Below are 18,263 nucleotides of genomic sequence, written 5' to 3'. Positions count from 1 at the left end.
CCATTTATTGAGTTTAATATGAGACAGCTACTGTAATGATCTCTATAGGCATTTCCTCATTCAATCTATAAAACAAGGGAGGTACAGGTATTATTGCCATCCCATTTTGTAGGGGAAGTAGCTCAGACTTTGTATTTCCTAACATCACGGTTACTGACAACTGGGGTTCAAACAGTGATTTCTTTATTCTTAGCTACCATTCTTAGCTACCATTCTTTATTCTTCTTATGGAAATATCTTCAATGAGCTTCTTAGTTCTTTCCTTAACAGTAGCTTAGATCCTGAGTAGAGGAGCTAGAGTGGCCAGAAAGCTGTTTTGATGAGCTTGATTACATGGACCTAAACTAGCCTCCTAACATCAAGGGCAGTGATGGAAAGGAGATCCTTTAGACTGTTTCAGCTAGAACATTTAAAGCCAAGTAATAACTGGTGAACCATGCACCAAAACAGGTATCTTTAGCTTTTTCACTATAATACTATGTGGCCTTCTAAGGAACTTAGGATAGTTTTCAGTAACTGATACTTCATTGCCAAGAGTGACTGGAAGATTATAATGAATCACTAGTCATTTAAAACCCATTTATAATACTTAAAGTTATTAGTTTCATTATTTGGAATTAACATTTATCCTAATGGTTTTACTTATTTATTTAACTTCTAACTTATTTGCTATTTAAATATTTTAAGGAACTCAACTGTAAATCATTTTAATCACATAGGCAATTAAGCAGGTACATAAGTATTGCTTCTACTAGATGGGCTTATAATATGTAAAATGTGTAGAGGAAAATGAAGTACTTTTTACTCCTCAAGGAGCAAGACTAAGAAATTATAAGTAGAGTCATTGTCTTTTAACTTAAATTTCCTAATTAGATGATGGCAACAAACAATACTTAAATGCAGGCTCACAGCCACTATTAAATTGTTGGAATCTCTCAAGACGCGTGTATTCAGTTTCAGTTCTGAAAATAAAATTTAGATGACTCTTTATTATAAGCTTTATTTGAGTTAAAGATAGAAAACATACTTTTATTTTCAGTTCAATGATGCAAGTTCTTATGGCAACCTAAAACAGTTTACAATAATTACTTTTAGATATACTTCATTATCTTTTTAGAACTATATGTAAGAAATAAAGCTAATCATTTATGAAGTTAACAATAATCAAAAATTGTTCTTCAAAAGAATTTCTTTAAGTGTGTTGCTACATATAAAGCTCATAATTGCCAAAATACTTATATTAAAAGCATGAACCTGTCATTAAATAAAAACAAGAGCACATCTATAAAAAAGTACTATAGAAGAAGGTGCACAAAAATCATGCACTTATACTTTCCAAAAGGACATATATGTACTTTTAGGCACTGTCAGCTCTTCAGATTTTCTTTACCAACAATATATAGCAGGACTTTTGATGTCCAGATGCTACTGCAGGAAGATGGCTAAGGCAATCACGTGCAGAAAGCTTATGTAATGCACAGAAATGATAAAGAGAGCGTTTCAAAAGTAAAGGTTCGCAATGATAGTTGTTTGATAACTGAAAGACTTAGAGTGTTTTCATGTGGTTGAAAAATAAAAATCTAACAACGCCACTGGAGTTACATGAATGTCTTTGATGTACAGTCTTCACCTTTAAAATGACTTTTTAAATTTTTAAACAGGCAGACATTTCATTTCTGTGCTGTTTTATAGAGTGGTTATGTGGCTTCTGTACTTTAATATTAAAGAGCTAATTAACTGTGAGAGCCAACTACTTCTCCTAAACCCTAATATAAAGTGGACACATTCTAAGTATGGAATGTTTAACATATAAATATTAGACTTTAAAAATGACAACCTTCAATAATTCTCCATGTTTTATCATATTGCATAGCTGAAAATTCATCTACTACTTATAAAAGTGTTCTGTTCATTCAAGTAGAATTTTGCTCCAATCTCCTTCAATTTCCTTCTTTCATACTGTATAGTGGATCCACAAGTTTATTGTGCACATGCATTAAACCTTAAAGAAAAAAAGCACAGTTCTAGTTGTATTTAAAATTTTGAACTATATCTCATTTACTTAGAAAACAAGATTTTTATAAGATACAGCAAGTATATTGGGTCCTATCTGATATGTTTATTTAAAAATACAAATAGAAATGTTTCAGAATGTTTAGTTTCAACTACCTAGTAAATATCAATTTACAATTATTTATGAATCTATAGATCAAAAATATGTATGTACAGGTCCTTTGTGAGTAACCAGAAGTAGGAGCAGGTGTCTTCAGAGCTTCAGTATGACAAAATAACACATTTTAATACTGACTTGGTTAACATGTTTTAATTACAACTAAGTGTTGAGTTTGATCCTCTGGCCAAATCCTCCTCCAGACTCCAATGAGGGGCTCAGAATTGTTGCTACAGTAGGATATAGCATTGTAGGACATTTGGTCCTGTCCAAAACATTCAGAGAGATACCTGGTCCACATCAAAAGGTCCTTGAAATTTGGTCCTATCAAATATATCCATGCTCAGAAAACATCCCTGTGTTCGAACAGCCCATAACACTATACAGGATTAATACACAAATATCAAGGACCTTTTGGCTTGGATCACATGTCTCCTCCACGGACTTCTTGGATAGGACCAAATCCTAGAATAGCTTTAGTTCTCCAATATATTACTGTATCCATTAATCTGGCAATTTACCACCATTTTGACATGTATTTACAATAAAGGTTAATTACAAGCCACACTGAGGGGAGTTACTAAAACTGAGGTCTACTTCAGCAGAAGAGAGCCTATATTAAATACTAATTTCCAAGTTCATTTAAATTTCATCTTAAAATTGGTATGCTTCTAAATTGTTCTTATTAAAGCTTCTTAAGAAATCTCTTCTATCTACTCATGTCTTAATGCATATAAAATATGTTTGGGGGAAAAGAATGCCCCAGTTAATAAACTAAATATATTTTGAAGGTCAGATTTTCCAGGTTAAGAACATGGAGACTGGGGAGGACTTATAAAGTGGTTTTCTCAGGAAGTGGGATTATTGGATTGGGGAGACAGGTACTTGTTAGTAAGCAAATGTTCCTTGTCAGTAAGGCTGCAAAAGCACTCTAAAATCTAAGCTAAGTTAAGACCCCCTTTGAAGAAATAAGCAAAGACAGGGACATGCAAAGAACATGGAAGTGTTCATGTAGTAAGTAGGAGGGGAAAAAAGCAGAAGAGTCTAAAGAGAGAAAATTCATCACTGTACCTGATACTGAGAGAATGCTAACTAAACAGCCTACTTCAGTGTCTAACAGCACCTCAAATTTAACAAGGTCCAGACCCATTTGTTCCATTCCAAACCTTTGCTTTGAAAATTGTGGTATATGGATAGTGTTCTCCTTTAGTGAACTGCTAAAGCCAGACAATTAAAATCCAGTTTTGACTTTTTTTTTTTTTTTAATTCAGCAGCAACACCAGTTGGCACTACAGATGCTCCTTGATTTACCATAGGGTTACATCTCAACACACTCAAATTAAAAATATAAGTTGAAAATGCACTTTATACTACACTGTAGAGTACTAGTTGTTAACTCTTGTGAATGATCACATGGCTGTCTGGGAGTTGTGGCTTGCTGCCACTGCTCTGCATCATGAGAATATTAATTACACTGCATATCAGTAGCCAAGGAAGAGATCAAAATTCAAAATGCAGTTTCTACTGAATGTGTATCCCTTTTGCACCACTGTAAAGTTTAAAAATTGTTAAGTCGAACCATCATAATTTGGGGACTGTGTTCTTTCAAAATATATTCCCAACTGGCCACAGTTCTTCATCTCCAAGGCTAGTTGTCATCTCTAATTACCTCCGGTTCCCTACTTTAACTCATTTCCCCATCCCATAATACAATTTTGGCATAGCTGACAACCTACTCTTAGAAACTTGATTATATCATTCCTTTATTCACTTGCTCTGGTAACAGATAATTTAGATTTTATTCCGTTGTCTTTATCCTGATCTCAGGTCCTCTTGCTTCTCCTTTTCTGCTGGATTAAACCCTAGGTTTGCTGCTGTTACCTCACAAAAGCTGAGCTTGGCTCCAGTGCAGGATCTTTACACTTGCTGTTTGATTCAGCCTGGAATGTTGTTCTCCCTGAGCAAAGCATGACTATCTCCTTTTTGTTTATTAGGTCTCAGCCCAAATATCACCTTAAAATGAATTATTACTTCACTTTTTTTAAAGCAATTTTCAGTCTTAGAAAATACAATTTTTTTACCACGTCTTCAACTAGAAATTAAGGACCAGTACCCTATAGTCACTCACTGCTCTAAATCCTTGGTTGATAGGTCATGGCACACAGTGGAAGTTTAATAAACATTTATTTTAAAGTCTGTGAAGGTTCAGTGAGATAGTACTATCTATAGTTTAGTTTAAAATCAATCTAGACCATATATTGATAGAAAGGAACCAGTAGAAAAGGTGAAGATGGAGATATACAGAAATTCTTATAGTTCGTGATCCTTAAGTTAGGATAGAAGAGGATCAAGGGCTTTGGCAGAATGGCCAGACCTTAAAGGGAAGGATGCTTAAGGATTAGGGTAAATTTAGAATCTTGAAAGCAGGGCTGTAGGGGAACATGTTAAGGCTTCCATGTTGCTAGAGGGAAAGAAGGATCAGTTCAAAAGGTTAAAGTGAATAATGGGAAAATTCTGAAAACTGCAAAACTTGGGAGCAATAACTAACCCAGGAAATATAAGGATTTTTGTATAAGAAGTACTAAACTAAAAATAAAGACACTTGATTGGTTCAGCCTCCATCGCAGGTATATGGCAGCCATTTAGCTATCTGGCCTTATTTATAAAATTGAGCAATCTCGGCTCAAAAATTCAAAACAGAAGCAGTATACTCAACATATTACATAAAATTATTATGTTTGGTTAATATGTCTTAAATAACAACCTCTAATACTCAAATATGTCTATAGTTATAGTTCCTATAAAGTTATACATCCCTCCAACATGCTTACTAGTGCTTTGAACACAAAAATGTCTGTGATAAAAATCCATGAATATGTGGCCAAACCAACAAATATTTCATTCATTAGACTTATGCAAAGCTTTCCCTGTGGTTGGATTTAAAATACACTCACTGGCATTTTTTCTCTGATCAGTATTTAAAATTATTTTTCTCAGGGTTAATAAAACCCCTTTCCAATACCCTTTTGGTGCTACAAAGGCTGCTGCAGTTAATTTTACACCTCTATAGGGAAGAAATTAGGTCTTGGATGTTCAAATGCAAGAGTTCTGAGAGAAGCCAGAACAGAATCAATCCACGAGCATTCTTTCAGTGAACATTCTTTTGTGTTCTTTATGGAGGCTAGTTTTAAACTACACTAGCCCTTTTGCCTGTGGCCTACATTCTAATACTGAGATTTTTAAGGTTAAAAAAAAAATCTAATATCCCCCCCAAAAAGTTAAACACTACATGTTTAAATACTACAAAAGAGCTACACTTAGAATGCAGGAAAAAGTAGAGCAGTCAATACTGAACCATCTCTGACTCCCAGACTGATAAGAATTAGAAGCTGTCCACCTGATAGAAATCAAGTACAGCACTGCCTCTTAGCCTAGAAATCTAGGATATAATAGAGCTAGAGGAGGTTCCAGGAGTCCTCAAACCATCTGCATTAATACACAAATTTGTGTGTGTACATTATGTATACATTTTTCTGAAGATGGTCTTTTTACCAGATTCTCAAAGTAGTCCATGATCTAAAAAAAGGGAAAAGCCACTAACATGTCAGCCCTGATTTGCCTTTTTGCTCTTCATCTATATATTCCCTTTTGTTTTTAAAGTATAATCTAGCACCATTTTATCAATACACATTAACTGTTCTCTATTCTATTAACAGGAACTCTTTCTGCTCCTATGTTAGCTCATCCTAACATCTATGCTGTTGCTCATGCCCTATCTTTCCAATCTAAATGCTACCCTTCTTCGAAGGCTCTCAATACCATCATCAGCTCAAAGTTTTCTATAACTACTATTGAATACTCTCCTTCATTTAATATCCTTTGGACTTCATAGTGTGATTTACACAACATAGCATGTAATTATATGGCTTCTTAGTCATGTGTTCATCCATCCATCTACCTGTCCAACCACTCACAATTTATCAAGTGCCTCAAATGTACCAGGTACACAGCTAGATACTGAAATAATGCAGTGAACAGAACTAAAGTCCCTACTCTCATGGAGCTTTTATTTTAATGCATTGCATTTGATTTTCTCAAATGACTTAATAAGCCAACTTTTTATAAAGAATGTCAACTACTGTTAGGGATACTTTTTATACTTTTGATTAACCCCATGTCAGACCCCATGTAATTGAAGGCACTTTAACCCATTTCTTGGCTAATGACACTAACTTGAAAATTACATTTACCAGAAACATACACTAATGTATATTTTGTAGTTCAAAGGAAATATCTGCTTAAATGAAAAAGATTTACCAGATGATAGCTCCAAACAGAATCAATCTTATTTTAAATAGGATTTAACTGAAAAGTTTAATTCATTTTCAACAACCAGTATGTAAAGAGAAGTAAAATGGAAGGTAGAGAGACTTAAGAAGAGGGGACAACAAAGACATTGGTTATTGCAACCTTGTGGTACAGATGATGTTTTGTTAGAAGACTTGTCTTCTAAGATAAGCCTTTAATGATCATTCTACTTGACACAATTCATTTATCATTTCTTAAAGCTTTGATCATGGAAAGAATACATTAGAGCTTTAAGACATCAGGATAAACCTTAAAAATTCAACTCCTTTTTCAACTTTTTAACTATACATTGGCTATATACCCTATATATGAGATAAGGCTGCTTCCAAACTACGAATCTTGAAAATTTTATTATTTTATTATTTTTTAGTAAGTCAAGAATTCACTATAACTTAAAGTAAAAACTGACAACTTTCTGTGCAAAAATTTGATAAAAATAATTGCTATTTAAATCATAAACATTCTTCTGAGTATTGATAAAATATATAGACTTTCTGACATGTTGCCAGAAGAAGAGAAGTTAAATATCATAGATTTTTAGATGTCAATTTTATGGTTTTGGCTCATTCTGAAATCATTCAACCTCTGTCAAGCTATTGGAGTAGGGCCTAAAAAGAGGATGAAACAAACAAATGTTCATGATGATGATGATGTCTTAAAATATATTATCTCAAACAAATGAAAAATTTTATTTTAAAAAGCAAAAAAAAAAAAAACCCTAAAAAACAGTAAATGGTAAAACAAATTAAGTATTGCACTATGTTTTCCTTTGATTTACTTTTATCTTTCAAAAGGCATATTTTGAAATAAACTTCCATTTACTGATGATTTTTATTGTTTTAGATGTAGTTAACCTACATATTCTTCTGGAGTTAAATAATCAGAATCTTTTAAGATTCCTGTTGGCACTTTTTAAAAATGGCAGAAGAAAGGGTAGTGATGTGAATGGACTCTGAAGAATTACAGACGATAACTACAGTATTCATATCCTCCAGTATATCTTGAAGTGCTATAACTCAATGAGGATATGGCAAATATATAAAACTATATAATATGTATAAGTTTATGCATATTAACGATTCTACCCTATATCAAAATACCTTATTGTAAAATGAGTTTTATATATAGCCCAGAACAGTATCTCAATTCCATTTTCCTTCAAATTAAAGAAGGCATCCTGACAGAAGCTGATACCCTGAGTCTCTTCAGAAATATATACATCTCCAAAGTGGAAAATACAGTCCCTCAAAAAGGCAATGCAGCAATTCTTTCATGAAGAATTGTACATTTCAAAATGTTTCAGAAAAGCTTATACTCTGGAGAAGTGAACTGAAAGAACTAAATATATATAATCATCTACTTCCCTTCTGTTTTAAATTATCTTTATCTCATGTCTATACCTTTTGGGGTACAATAATTATGGCATGAAAAAAAGGACAGGAATATAATTTAGATCATACCATAGTCAGAACTTACCCTTTTAGGAAGAAGCATTATAACAGTGGACTAAAGCCCAGACTCCACATAAGCCTGGTTTCACTTACCCAGTTCACCCATGTATGAGCTGTGTGACTTTTGGGTGATTTAACATCTCTATTAAGCCTGTTAAATCATCTGAAAATGACATTATAAGAGTGCCTACTTCATAGAATTGTGAGAAATCAATAAGTATAATGCATTTAGAATAGCATCTGATCACGTAAGTATTGGCTATGATTATTAAACATCTTAAAAAATATTTACTTCACTAGAATGTAAAAATTTTCTGATCAAAACCAAATTGACAAAATCAGACATGTACATGGTTTTACCTGGGGATGGCTGATAGTAGAAAAAATTGCAATGTTAAATGAATCTCCTTAAAACTCATTAAAATATGTGGATAAAAAGGGTTCCTTCTATTAATGTTTTTGAAAGAATCTAATATTTTGATGAATTCTGAAGGACTACATGAAAATATATGGGTAAAATTCCATCCGAAGGCTGTCTTATTCTTAACTCATTACAGATATTCTATATTTTTATCTGTCGAATTACTACAAAGCTAACAATTGTTCAGTTTATTTGGTCTCTTTGTGGCTTGGTAAAAAAAATTGGTAATTTAACTGATAAAAATATAAATGGAAATAATCTAAGTATTTAACATTGAGAAAATATTTAAGTAAATTACATGCCTACTTGACTATTATATAGCCATTAAAAGTGCTTCTGAAGAATATTTAGTAAAACAGGACAATCCTCACAACAGATAAATGCAAATACAAAACAATATACATATGATCAAACTTTTATTTTAAAAATTAGACTACTTTGACTGCCAAATTGTTTTAAAAATGATTATTCTGACTGTCAAACTTCTATTTGTGTATCACCTTCAAGATTTTTGCCATTTTCATACATTTATATGAACTATGAATTACTAGTTTCCTTTAAATTGATTTATAATTTTAAAGTTTATACACTCTATTTCATGAATATGAAATGCCGAAGACTGAAAGACACACCATTATTTTATGCACCACTAAGAAAAACTGCTACCAGATAAACTATGATATGACACCAATTTTAAACATATCCCAATTTTGAACAAGATAAATGTGAAAAAAGATGTGTCATAGAGGCAATTAAAATATGGTAAATTCTTTAACCTGGTCAAAGTAATGATACCCATGAAATACAGGTTTGATTGTTTCAGTATAATTTTTCTAATACGTTAAATAAATCTCTAGTTACTAGAGTAAAAATATTACAAATATATTCATTCATGTTATTATCAGCTGTACACATATCACATACTTCATAGATTACTCAACGATATGTATGACCAATTACATAATATTTTCATGTCAGCTATATAAATACAGGTATTTTATAAAGAGTATGTATATAGCTTCTTTATGTGTGTGTGTATTTTTATGTGGAGGCGACTCTTAAAAAAGCAGTAGGTTCTAAACTGTAGTCAAAATTTTCCGACTAGATTCTAAACATAGCCTGGGGAAAGAGGTAGGACAGGTAAACAAAATCAGGATACGCATGCACACGCGTGTGCGCATGCACACACACACACACGATTTCCTTTTGGGTTATTTAATCTTGTGTATTCAACAGGAAAGTAAAACTTATTAAATTTTGGAGTTCAAGAAAAATCCTGTTTACTGAATATATAGGTTGAAGAGATTCTCTTCATGAAAAAAGGCATAGGAAACTACTCTGAAAGCTACTGTTATCTGAGGTGAGCTATTCCTTGAATACTATTTGTATTTCTTGAAAGAACTGGCTGTTGTGTCCACACAATGCCAGTTTTCAGTAGGCCACAGTGCAGGATGTAACTCCATAATCATTATTAAATTTTAATTGTCATCTACAATGGAACATTCCTACATTCTGCTTTTAAAATTTCAGGGCTCACCTTTAAAGTATTTCACAGTTTTAACTCTTAATTCTAAGGTAGCATCCTCATCACACACAAAAATAGTTTGGGGATGCTGCTGGAAAGCTGAAACAGTCCACATGTGATTGACTCCTTCTTCTATTGCTTTGTAGAGAGCAAATGCCTTGTGTGCGCCTGTTATGAGGATCATTACCTGAAAAATCATGAACATTACCTGTTAATTCTTAAAACTTATTCCAAGTAACTGAGAAGCTCTATCTTTTTAAACAAAGACTTTAATAACAATATTAATCTGAGGGCAAAATAAAAATAAACAGGCCCATATTTTTCATAGTTCAAAGTATTTATTTCTATTCTTTAAGGTAACAGCAAAGTACAAAGTGTATCTCCTGGTTATCAAAGTAAAATAGTATCTTATTATGTAATATTCTGAATACTGATGTGCATAAATACTGATGTGCATAAGAACTGGGAGAATGAAGAAAAACAAAAGGGCTGTTTTGCAAAAGCAGAATTACAGATCAACAAAGAATTTATATAACCAGGAATGATATACCAAAATGTTCTAGATCAGATAAGCAGTAAATATTACTTTGGAAAGCATAGTAATCTAGAGAAAGAGGCCTGAAGACTGTGTCATGGAACATGTGATCTCTAAAGTTGTCTAGAACAAAACTAAATTTAAATGATTCTAGATCTACTTAAGTGCAGGAACTAAGCTTTAAAAAGGACTATCTTATTAACAGGAAATCCAAGTTCTTGGTTCCAAATCCCTACTGTAAAGAACATGCAATTATGAGTGTGTGCATACGTGTCAAAATGAAGCTTTTATTTATGTAAACATGTTCACAGATCTTTAAACATGATTTTTTTCTCGTTATGATTGTAAACTAAAAAAATGAATGTTAAGGTTGATGTAATTCTAAAATATCTATAACATAAAAATTCTGCACACATTTTATAATCAGATCTAAAACAGGGAAGAAATTAAAGATTGCTCGACCAGATAGTACTGTATTTCTTTTGTCAAGATTCATTATTCTTCATTTTGAAGGCACATTTTGATTAATATCAAAGCCCATGAATGCACGAGATATGTATGAATTTCTACTCATGTCTTTATTGATATTTCCTGTTCTTAATAGAGGAATTTAATCATATCACATATAATTAAAAGCATTTTTTAAAACAAAGATGAACTGTGTTCAATATAATAAGACAAGCACAATGCTGATTAATGGATCTGTTAATTAGTTTTCCTTGATGGACATGTTTTTTCCCCCTCTTAAGATTGATGTAATATGTGTTACAGAGGAGTTTTAAACACACACACATACACACATACAAATTCAGGTTCTTTGCTCTATCATTATCTTCTGATTCAGAATCTCTTAAGTAAGGACTCAGGAATTACTGTCCTAAGGGATTACTATTCACTCTGGCAAAAGTCCATAGACTAGCACTTAAACAGTCTCCATAAAACCACTTTAATCACACTTTCATTTTCAATAAAAATATCTAGTGACTGCAGGATGATGGATATTTTTTGAATTTTTTTTTCCAGAAGAATTTCAGAATATCATTTGGTAGTTTCAATGTTAAATACTGAACTCAGCACTTTAACTATTCAAAACAACACTATGAGATAAATACTATTCTTCCTCATACTTTGCAGATAAGGAAACTGAGACAGATATTCCGTAACTATTCCAAGGTCTTGGTAAGGATATGACATAAGCAAGAGGTCTGATTCCACTGTCCATAGCCTTAACTACATTATATTGCCTTGAGAGAGACAGAGAAAATGTTAAAAGGTCTACCAATTAGACAATATGAGCTAAGAATATTTTCTTATTGAAGAATATAAAAAGTTGGTAAATTCAACATCAGTGTATATTGAGAAAAACAATAAAAACACAAACATTTATTGTTGAGAAAGGGAAAATATATAGTGATGCTGGTATTAACATTATGAAGGAAGGAAAGAAAAGGAGGCTGGTGGAAGTTCGCAGTGTGAAGAATTACTCATTAGTGTGTGTGCATGCATAAGACGCACACAACCTTTAAATGAAAATTAAATTTACGGGAAAGCAAAAATTTAAAAAAAATTGCTCTCAGAATAATTCGACATTGATATGTGCTTAGTTCTAGCTTACCATCTCTACTATTCTCTAGGAGAGTATTTCTTATATCATGGAAAAGTTTTAGAGTAACAGCTCTCTGAAACCAAGTCTTAAGGATAAGAAGAAAAACTCCACATAGGGGTATTTCAGACAGTGACAAGGTGGACAATAAAACCTAGAAATCTGCTAATGCTGGAGCAAAGGGAAATTAAACAGTTGAACACTTTTTAAAATCTGATAAGATAGAATCTTTTTATGTTGGAGGCTAGATTTCACCTTGTGATGAATGACAGGGAATCAGAGACTCTTAATCAGTAATAAATTGAGCTACATTTTTGAAAAAAAAAAAATTGGGGCTGTAATATAGAGAATAGGATAACCATGACTTAAAATGGGTTTGCAATAATCCTTGAAAAAAATTACATATGACAAAGATTTGGATTAAGGCAATATAGCCTCAATCCTTATCTCCAAGTTATCTGTTAAATAGTGGGAATTAGATGTGAAGAAGCAACTGAGAAAGCCACACATTATAAGCTTAGATAATTTTCATGGAGAGTGTTGCTATTCACCAAGGGAGGGAATATTCAGAAGAAAGGCGATTTTGGTAGAAAGATTAAATTTGGGTAGTCTAAGAATAAGGAGTCTTAAAACATCTAGATGTCAGCTGGCAGTTGGAAATATAAAATCTGCAGCTTCAGAAAGAGGACTGGCTAAAGATAATATAGGTACTTATCATTGAATTGAGAGTAGTTTATCTTTTCAGAATAATGATAAAAGTACTGACTGCTATTGACATGTTAATTTTAAAAAATAAGGTCATGTAGAAGACTGCCAAAAAGTATGCAAAGTGAATATACAGTGCTAGAAAGAAACTCTAGGGAACAACATCCAAAAGGCAGATGAAGAGCCAGGAAAGCAGACCGAGAGGGAATGGTCAAAAAGGAAGAATAATAATGACAGAGTTTTATAACAGAAGAAATGGTCAATAGTTGATGATGAAAAGAGGCTGGCCCAGTAGGGAAGACCTGCAGAGAAGATACTGGTTTTTGCAATTAAGAGGTCACTGGTAACCTCTGTGACTTTCAGTAAGGCAACAAAATCAAAAGCAAATTTTTAAGTTTTATTGGTTTTTCCTTATGTCATCATAAAATATACATCCAAATTATAATTGTATATAACAATTCTAAAGATGTTGCAATAGTGAAAAACAGTGGGTCTTTTCTTTTGAAACTACCTTTAAAATATACAGCATTATCTTAAAAATATATCGGTAAAAACAAATTTTAATCTTTTGAATGTGAAGTTGACATTTGGCAAACAACCAAAAGTCAATAATAATAAGATCTGGTGGTTCCGGTGGATAACCAAGCTATGGATGGAATCAACTTTGTCCAACATGAATTATGAACATAAATAACTCATTCAAATGATTCCCAATAGTTACTAAATACCTATTATGTAACAGCCAGTCTGAAGTGCTAGATATACTTGACCCATAAACTCAGGGAGATATTAAAAAGTATTAAACCAGTGAAGGGAAAGATATTAAACCAGTAAACATTAAAAAAAAAATTAGAAGTTGCAAAAAGTGCTAAAGAAAAAGAGCAGAGTGGTATGAGAGAAAATAAGAAAATTTTGATTATGAGGATTATGGTCATTAAAGGGAGCTCTGAAAGTTGAAAACTGGTGCCATTTTAGCTAAGCAAAGACTGGAAAAGTAGAACATTTCACACATACCATCAGTGTAAAGGCCTCAAGGCAAGGGAAGAGTGACAACTGAGGGTAGTGACCTGTGTGGTTCCTTATCTAGCTAATTCCCAAATCTTGAGGAAACCTGTAATAATTTCCAGGGTGTCACTTCCAGGATATGTGCGGAAGGTTCTCATTATCTGAACTGCCAAAATGTGAAGATACTAAGCACTGAAAAATTTAGTTTCCCACTCAAATCTATTTTCCATTTAACAGTAGCATCAGCTCCACACATGAATTCAAACTTTAAGTATATTCGCTATTAATGAAAATAACTGAAGAACAGCTGACAGCAGGGTTAACACCACTGGTAAATGGAAATCAGTACAAATTAAGCCCTCCAACTGAAGATAAGAAAATCATTAACTATGATGACATATTTCTTTCAAAAAAAAAGCTATGAAAAATCAAAGCGCCAAGGCCCATGAGAAAATGATGAAGCTCTAGAACAGTATGCTATTATTTTCTTTATAATCATGCTGGGAACGAATACTGTGAGGTGAACAGCCTCATTTAATTTTGTAGGACTGATCAAGAAAAAAAATAGATATCTGAGCAATACTCTGTTCATTGTAGGAATTAACATATGAGTTACATTATAACTTAAATCTTGTTAAATGTAGGAAATCTATTTGCATAATTCTCAGTATCATATTTTAAAAATAAGATTGCTCTAAAATGTATTTCCAACTTTTTTGCTAAAATATTTCAATCTTTGAAAGGTTTTTCATATACTGATGACTTTTAGGCAAAAAAACTACATTCTGAATATTTGTAAGTCCAAGTCCAGGTATAGTTACATTAAGATCAGTTATTAGTCATTATTCCCTTGTCTGTACTCTTTCCTCTGAAACTGTCCCATCTGGCTGCCAGAAAGGAATGGAGTTTAAAGTTTCCATGTAATCTAACCACTTACAATCATGAGCTGACTATAATTTGTTTTGTTATTCTCAGGGAAGGATAGCCCAATTAAAAATTTAAAAATTAGGCAGGGTCTACTGTTCAGAGCTCTTGTCTTTTTAAATATAGCAAATTTAGAACAGATCCAGTCCTAGCTGGGTTCTTTTTCTGTTGGAAACCAACTGGGATACCCTCCTAAATTATACTGAGACTCCAAAAGGGGTTAGTGTTAACTAGTATTGCATCTTTGTCCCAGCAGTTTTTCAGAAGACTTTTCACTTAAAAACAGGTCATGTGTGATCAGGATGATTCTAGGACATCAAACCGTAAAGCAGGAATAGGCAAGTGAAGCATTATCCTGAAAGAGGTGGTGCCTAATGCTTAAGTTTACAGCTCCAAAAGATTAGTTGAATTCTAAATATGACAGTGAGACTGATAGAAGTTACTGAAAGCTAGACAACAATTTAAAATGTGAACAGGATTCAACCAAACTATCACTTATTTGGCACCATAAATCCTCCAGAATCTACAGATATCAAAAGAAAAATGTTAAAGAACTTTTAATTCTTACTTCTCTAGCATCCATCACTGTCCCCACACCAACTGTTAGAGCCATTGTTGGCACCTTCGATAAATCTCCATCAAAATATTTAGCATTTGCCAAAATGGTATCCATGGCTAGAGTTTTTAATCTTGTCCTTGATACTAAACTGGATCCTGGCTCATTGAAAGCAATATGACCATCAGGACCAATTCCTTTCAAAAGAAATACACAAATATACATAAAGTAAATAAGGTTTCTCAAAGTTCAACATGTTTTTAAGGTTTCTCAAAGTTCAACATGTTTTGAAAATAGTCATATCATACTTACCTTGTTTTGATAGCTGAATTTCTAATGCTGCCTTAAAATATTTGTTCCTGTATTTGATTCGACATGTATTTCGATGTTTTTCATATGCTTAGCATTGAGCTAGCATGATTCTAATAGCAGTAAAGTTAAGTATCTCCTTATATTAGAACACTTTACAGTTTATAAAGCATTTTCACACGTATCATCTCAACAACAGATACCTTAACAAACTAGTGAGATAGATTAGGCATACTTATTTCCCTCATCTCCCCCACCTTTTTTTAAGCTCAAAAGGAAAGTGATGCTCAAGAATAATATACGACTTGTTTAAGGTAACAATTTAGTATATATAGAGAGGACCCTAATCTAAATTTTCTGATTCCTACCCAGTGATCTTTATACTCACACTTTAATCTGCTTGGTTCTAGCCTAGATGGGGTAATTAACTACTGCACCTCCCTGTAGGTACAGTTTCCTCAATTATTAAAATGTCTAGACTGGACAAGATACTATCTAGGACATAAGTTTTCTTCAAACTTCTTACTATAACCTCATATAAAAAATACATTTGATATTGTAATCTAGAACATATACACACCCATACACACATATAAATACAATTAAAACAAGAATTTCATGAGACAATACCTACCTTTACAAGGAGCCATACTAGTTACATTGGCTACATTTCATTTCATTAACAAAACATACAAAACAGAAACACTGGATGAGACTGACTACATCAATTTCATAACCTAATAGTGAGTGAGGACTAATTGAAAATAGTTGTTTGAAATTTGAAAATACAGCTCTAAGATCTGCCAGCTGTAATACTCTAGGACTGCCTATAAAATTTAGCTAAAATATGACATTTCTTATTTGAAGAAAATTGGAGATAAATATTTTTATAAAATCAAGAACTTTCTATGGCATAAATAAATCAAGTTTCATATATATGTACTCTACCAGCTAGTCAGATTTCTGGAAACTTTATTCAAAAAGTAACCCTACAAGTTCTCTGAGTCAAAATATCTGTTGCATTTATAACCTGCAAATTTACTCTAATGATAGATATGTGTGTTTTACTGATTCTTAACATATAACTCTAATAAATTTTCCCAGGCTCCAAAAAGGTAAAATATGATAAAGAGTAATCTGATTTCAAAGGAACAAAAAAATAAATGAAAACCTCAGAAAGCAAATATACAACTACTAAAGCACAACAATCTGGGAATTATTAATGTGGGGACATAAAACCACTTACATGTGGTTAACATGTATGGACTGTTTCCACCATTAAGTTTGTGTCTGCCTGTAAATATATTTTAAATTACGGATATACATTTCTCTCTAAATTTGTAAAACTGTTCTGTTTCACCTCTTAAAGTACACATCTGCCTAAAATATTTGTATTTATGTTTATCTATGTACGTAAAAAGAGGAAAGGATGAAACAAGGAAAACAGAAGTTCCAGGAAAAATAAGAAGTCTCCCAAGATCAACACCAATAGTCTCACTAGTGATCTGAGTCATACAAAAGTATACAGCAAAACTGAAATTATCAGCAATGGTTCATGATGGAGTAAGGGTCAATACATTCCTTTCCTGACCATTAGTAATTATCAAAATCTGAGCTTCCTGATATAAACTTGTATTTTAAAAATGTTTATAATGTTTTAGAAAGCTTTAAAAATAATTATCAAATCTAAAATCAAAGACTATACAGTCTTTAAGTTGAAGCTAAGACATCATCAATACTTCTATGAAAAATCTGTGGGGGTAAAATGTAAACTTCACAAAACTAAGGATTTCAACCTTCTCCATTACTATATTCTTACCATTTAGAATAAGACATGACACATAGAAGGCTCTCACTAAATAATGGCTGAAAAAATGGATAGTTGCTCTTCTTTGATATGCTCATAGTTTCTCCCTGCCGCTTCTACCCTGCTCTGCTCCCCTCACAACAGGGGATAGAACAATTATAATACCCTTTATCTCTCTTAGGCAGAATGATTGTGGTCTAGAGATAAGTACTTGTCTCAGGTTAAAACAATTAGAATTTCTCTCTGAAAACTCTGAAACTTGACCAGGGATACAGAAAGAAAAAAGGCATCTGGGGCTGTGGCACTTGATGACAGCATGGTAGGAAAGGGTTGATGAGTTCCTATTTTGGAGATCTAATGCTCCTAAGTTCTTGTTTTTCCAAAAACTTGTTTTTTCCAACAATTCTCTGAGTTGCCCCCAAATCATTCCAATTAATTCAGTTTTGGTCCCATTAGCAGATTACTTGTAAACCAAAGCATCTAATCATATAACCAAAGGAGTGGGTTAAAGTTTTCCCCATTGTCTTCTTCTATTTTTTATTTTAAAAATAAATTATCTTAAGATAATTTAAAAGTTAATGCTTTTAGAGTCTATTTATAAATTTCATGTTTGTGTATTTTATTGCTGGGGTGGGTCAGGGATTGCATTATACACTTTACCCTTTCTCTTAACATTTTTGTCCTTAGAGGAAGGAAATGAACTTTTGAGAGTATATTCCATCATTTCTCTTTTCTACTGAGGGAAGGGAACTCCTGCTTCAGTCCCCAGGAGTGAGCAATGGTGGACTAAAAATCTTGAACTCTTCTTTCTCATCCAACTATTTCCAATTCAGAGGGAAGGTACAGGAAACCCCATTTTGGCCTCAAGCCCAACCTACAATCTA

General features: G+C 32.7%; 1 protein-coding gene across 4 annotated transcripts in view; it reads right to left on the bottom strand.

Moving 5' to 3' along the window:
• Window positions 1-971: 971 nt before the first annotated feature.
• Window positions 972-18,263, bottom strand: part of GNPDA2 (glucosamine-6-phosphate deaminase 2) — a 28,720-nt gene continuing 11,428 nt past the window's right edge. For 3 of the 4 annotated variants that reach the window (XM_016132747.2, XM_016132749.2, XM_016132746.2), the window contains 3 exons: window positions 15,276-15,460; window positions 9,948-10,122; window positions 972-2,002 (listed from right to left, as the gene is read on the bottom strand). In XM_016132747.2, the coding sequence (XP_015988233.1) occupies window positions 1,941-2,002; window positions 9,948-10,122; window positions 15,276-15,460 (422 nt within the window). In that variant the 3' untranslated portion in view covers window positions 972-1,940. The remainder of the gene's footprint in view (window positions 2,003-9,947; window positions 10,123-15,275; window positions 15,461-18,263) is intronic. The other variant, XM_016132748.2, reaches the window with a different exon arrangement.

Source organism: Rousettus aegyptiacus, unplaced genomic scaffold (genome assembly GCF_014176215.1).
Source record: "Rousettus aegyptiacus isolate mRouAeg1 unplaced genomic scaffold, mRouAeg1.p scaffold_m13_p_10, whole genome shotgun sequence".
Classification (NCBI taxonomy): Eukaryota; Metazoa; Chordata; class Mammalia; order Chiroptera; family Pteropodidae; genus Rousettus; species Rousettus aegyptiacus.
The sequence above is the reverse complement of the archived record's forward strand: the minus strand, read 5'-3'. Positions and strand labels throughout refer to the sequence as shown.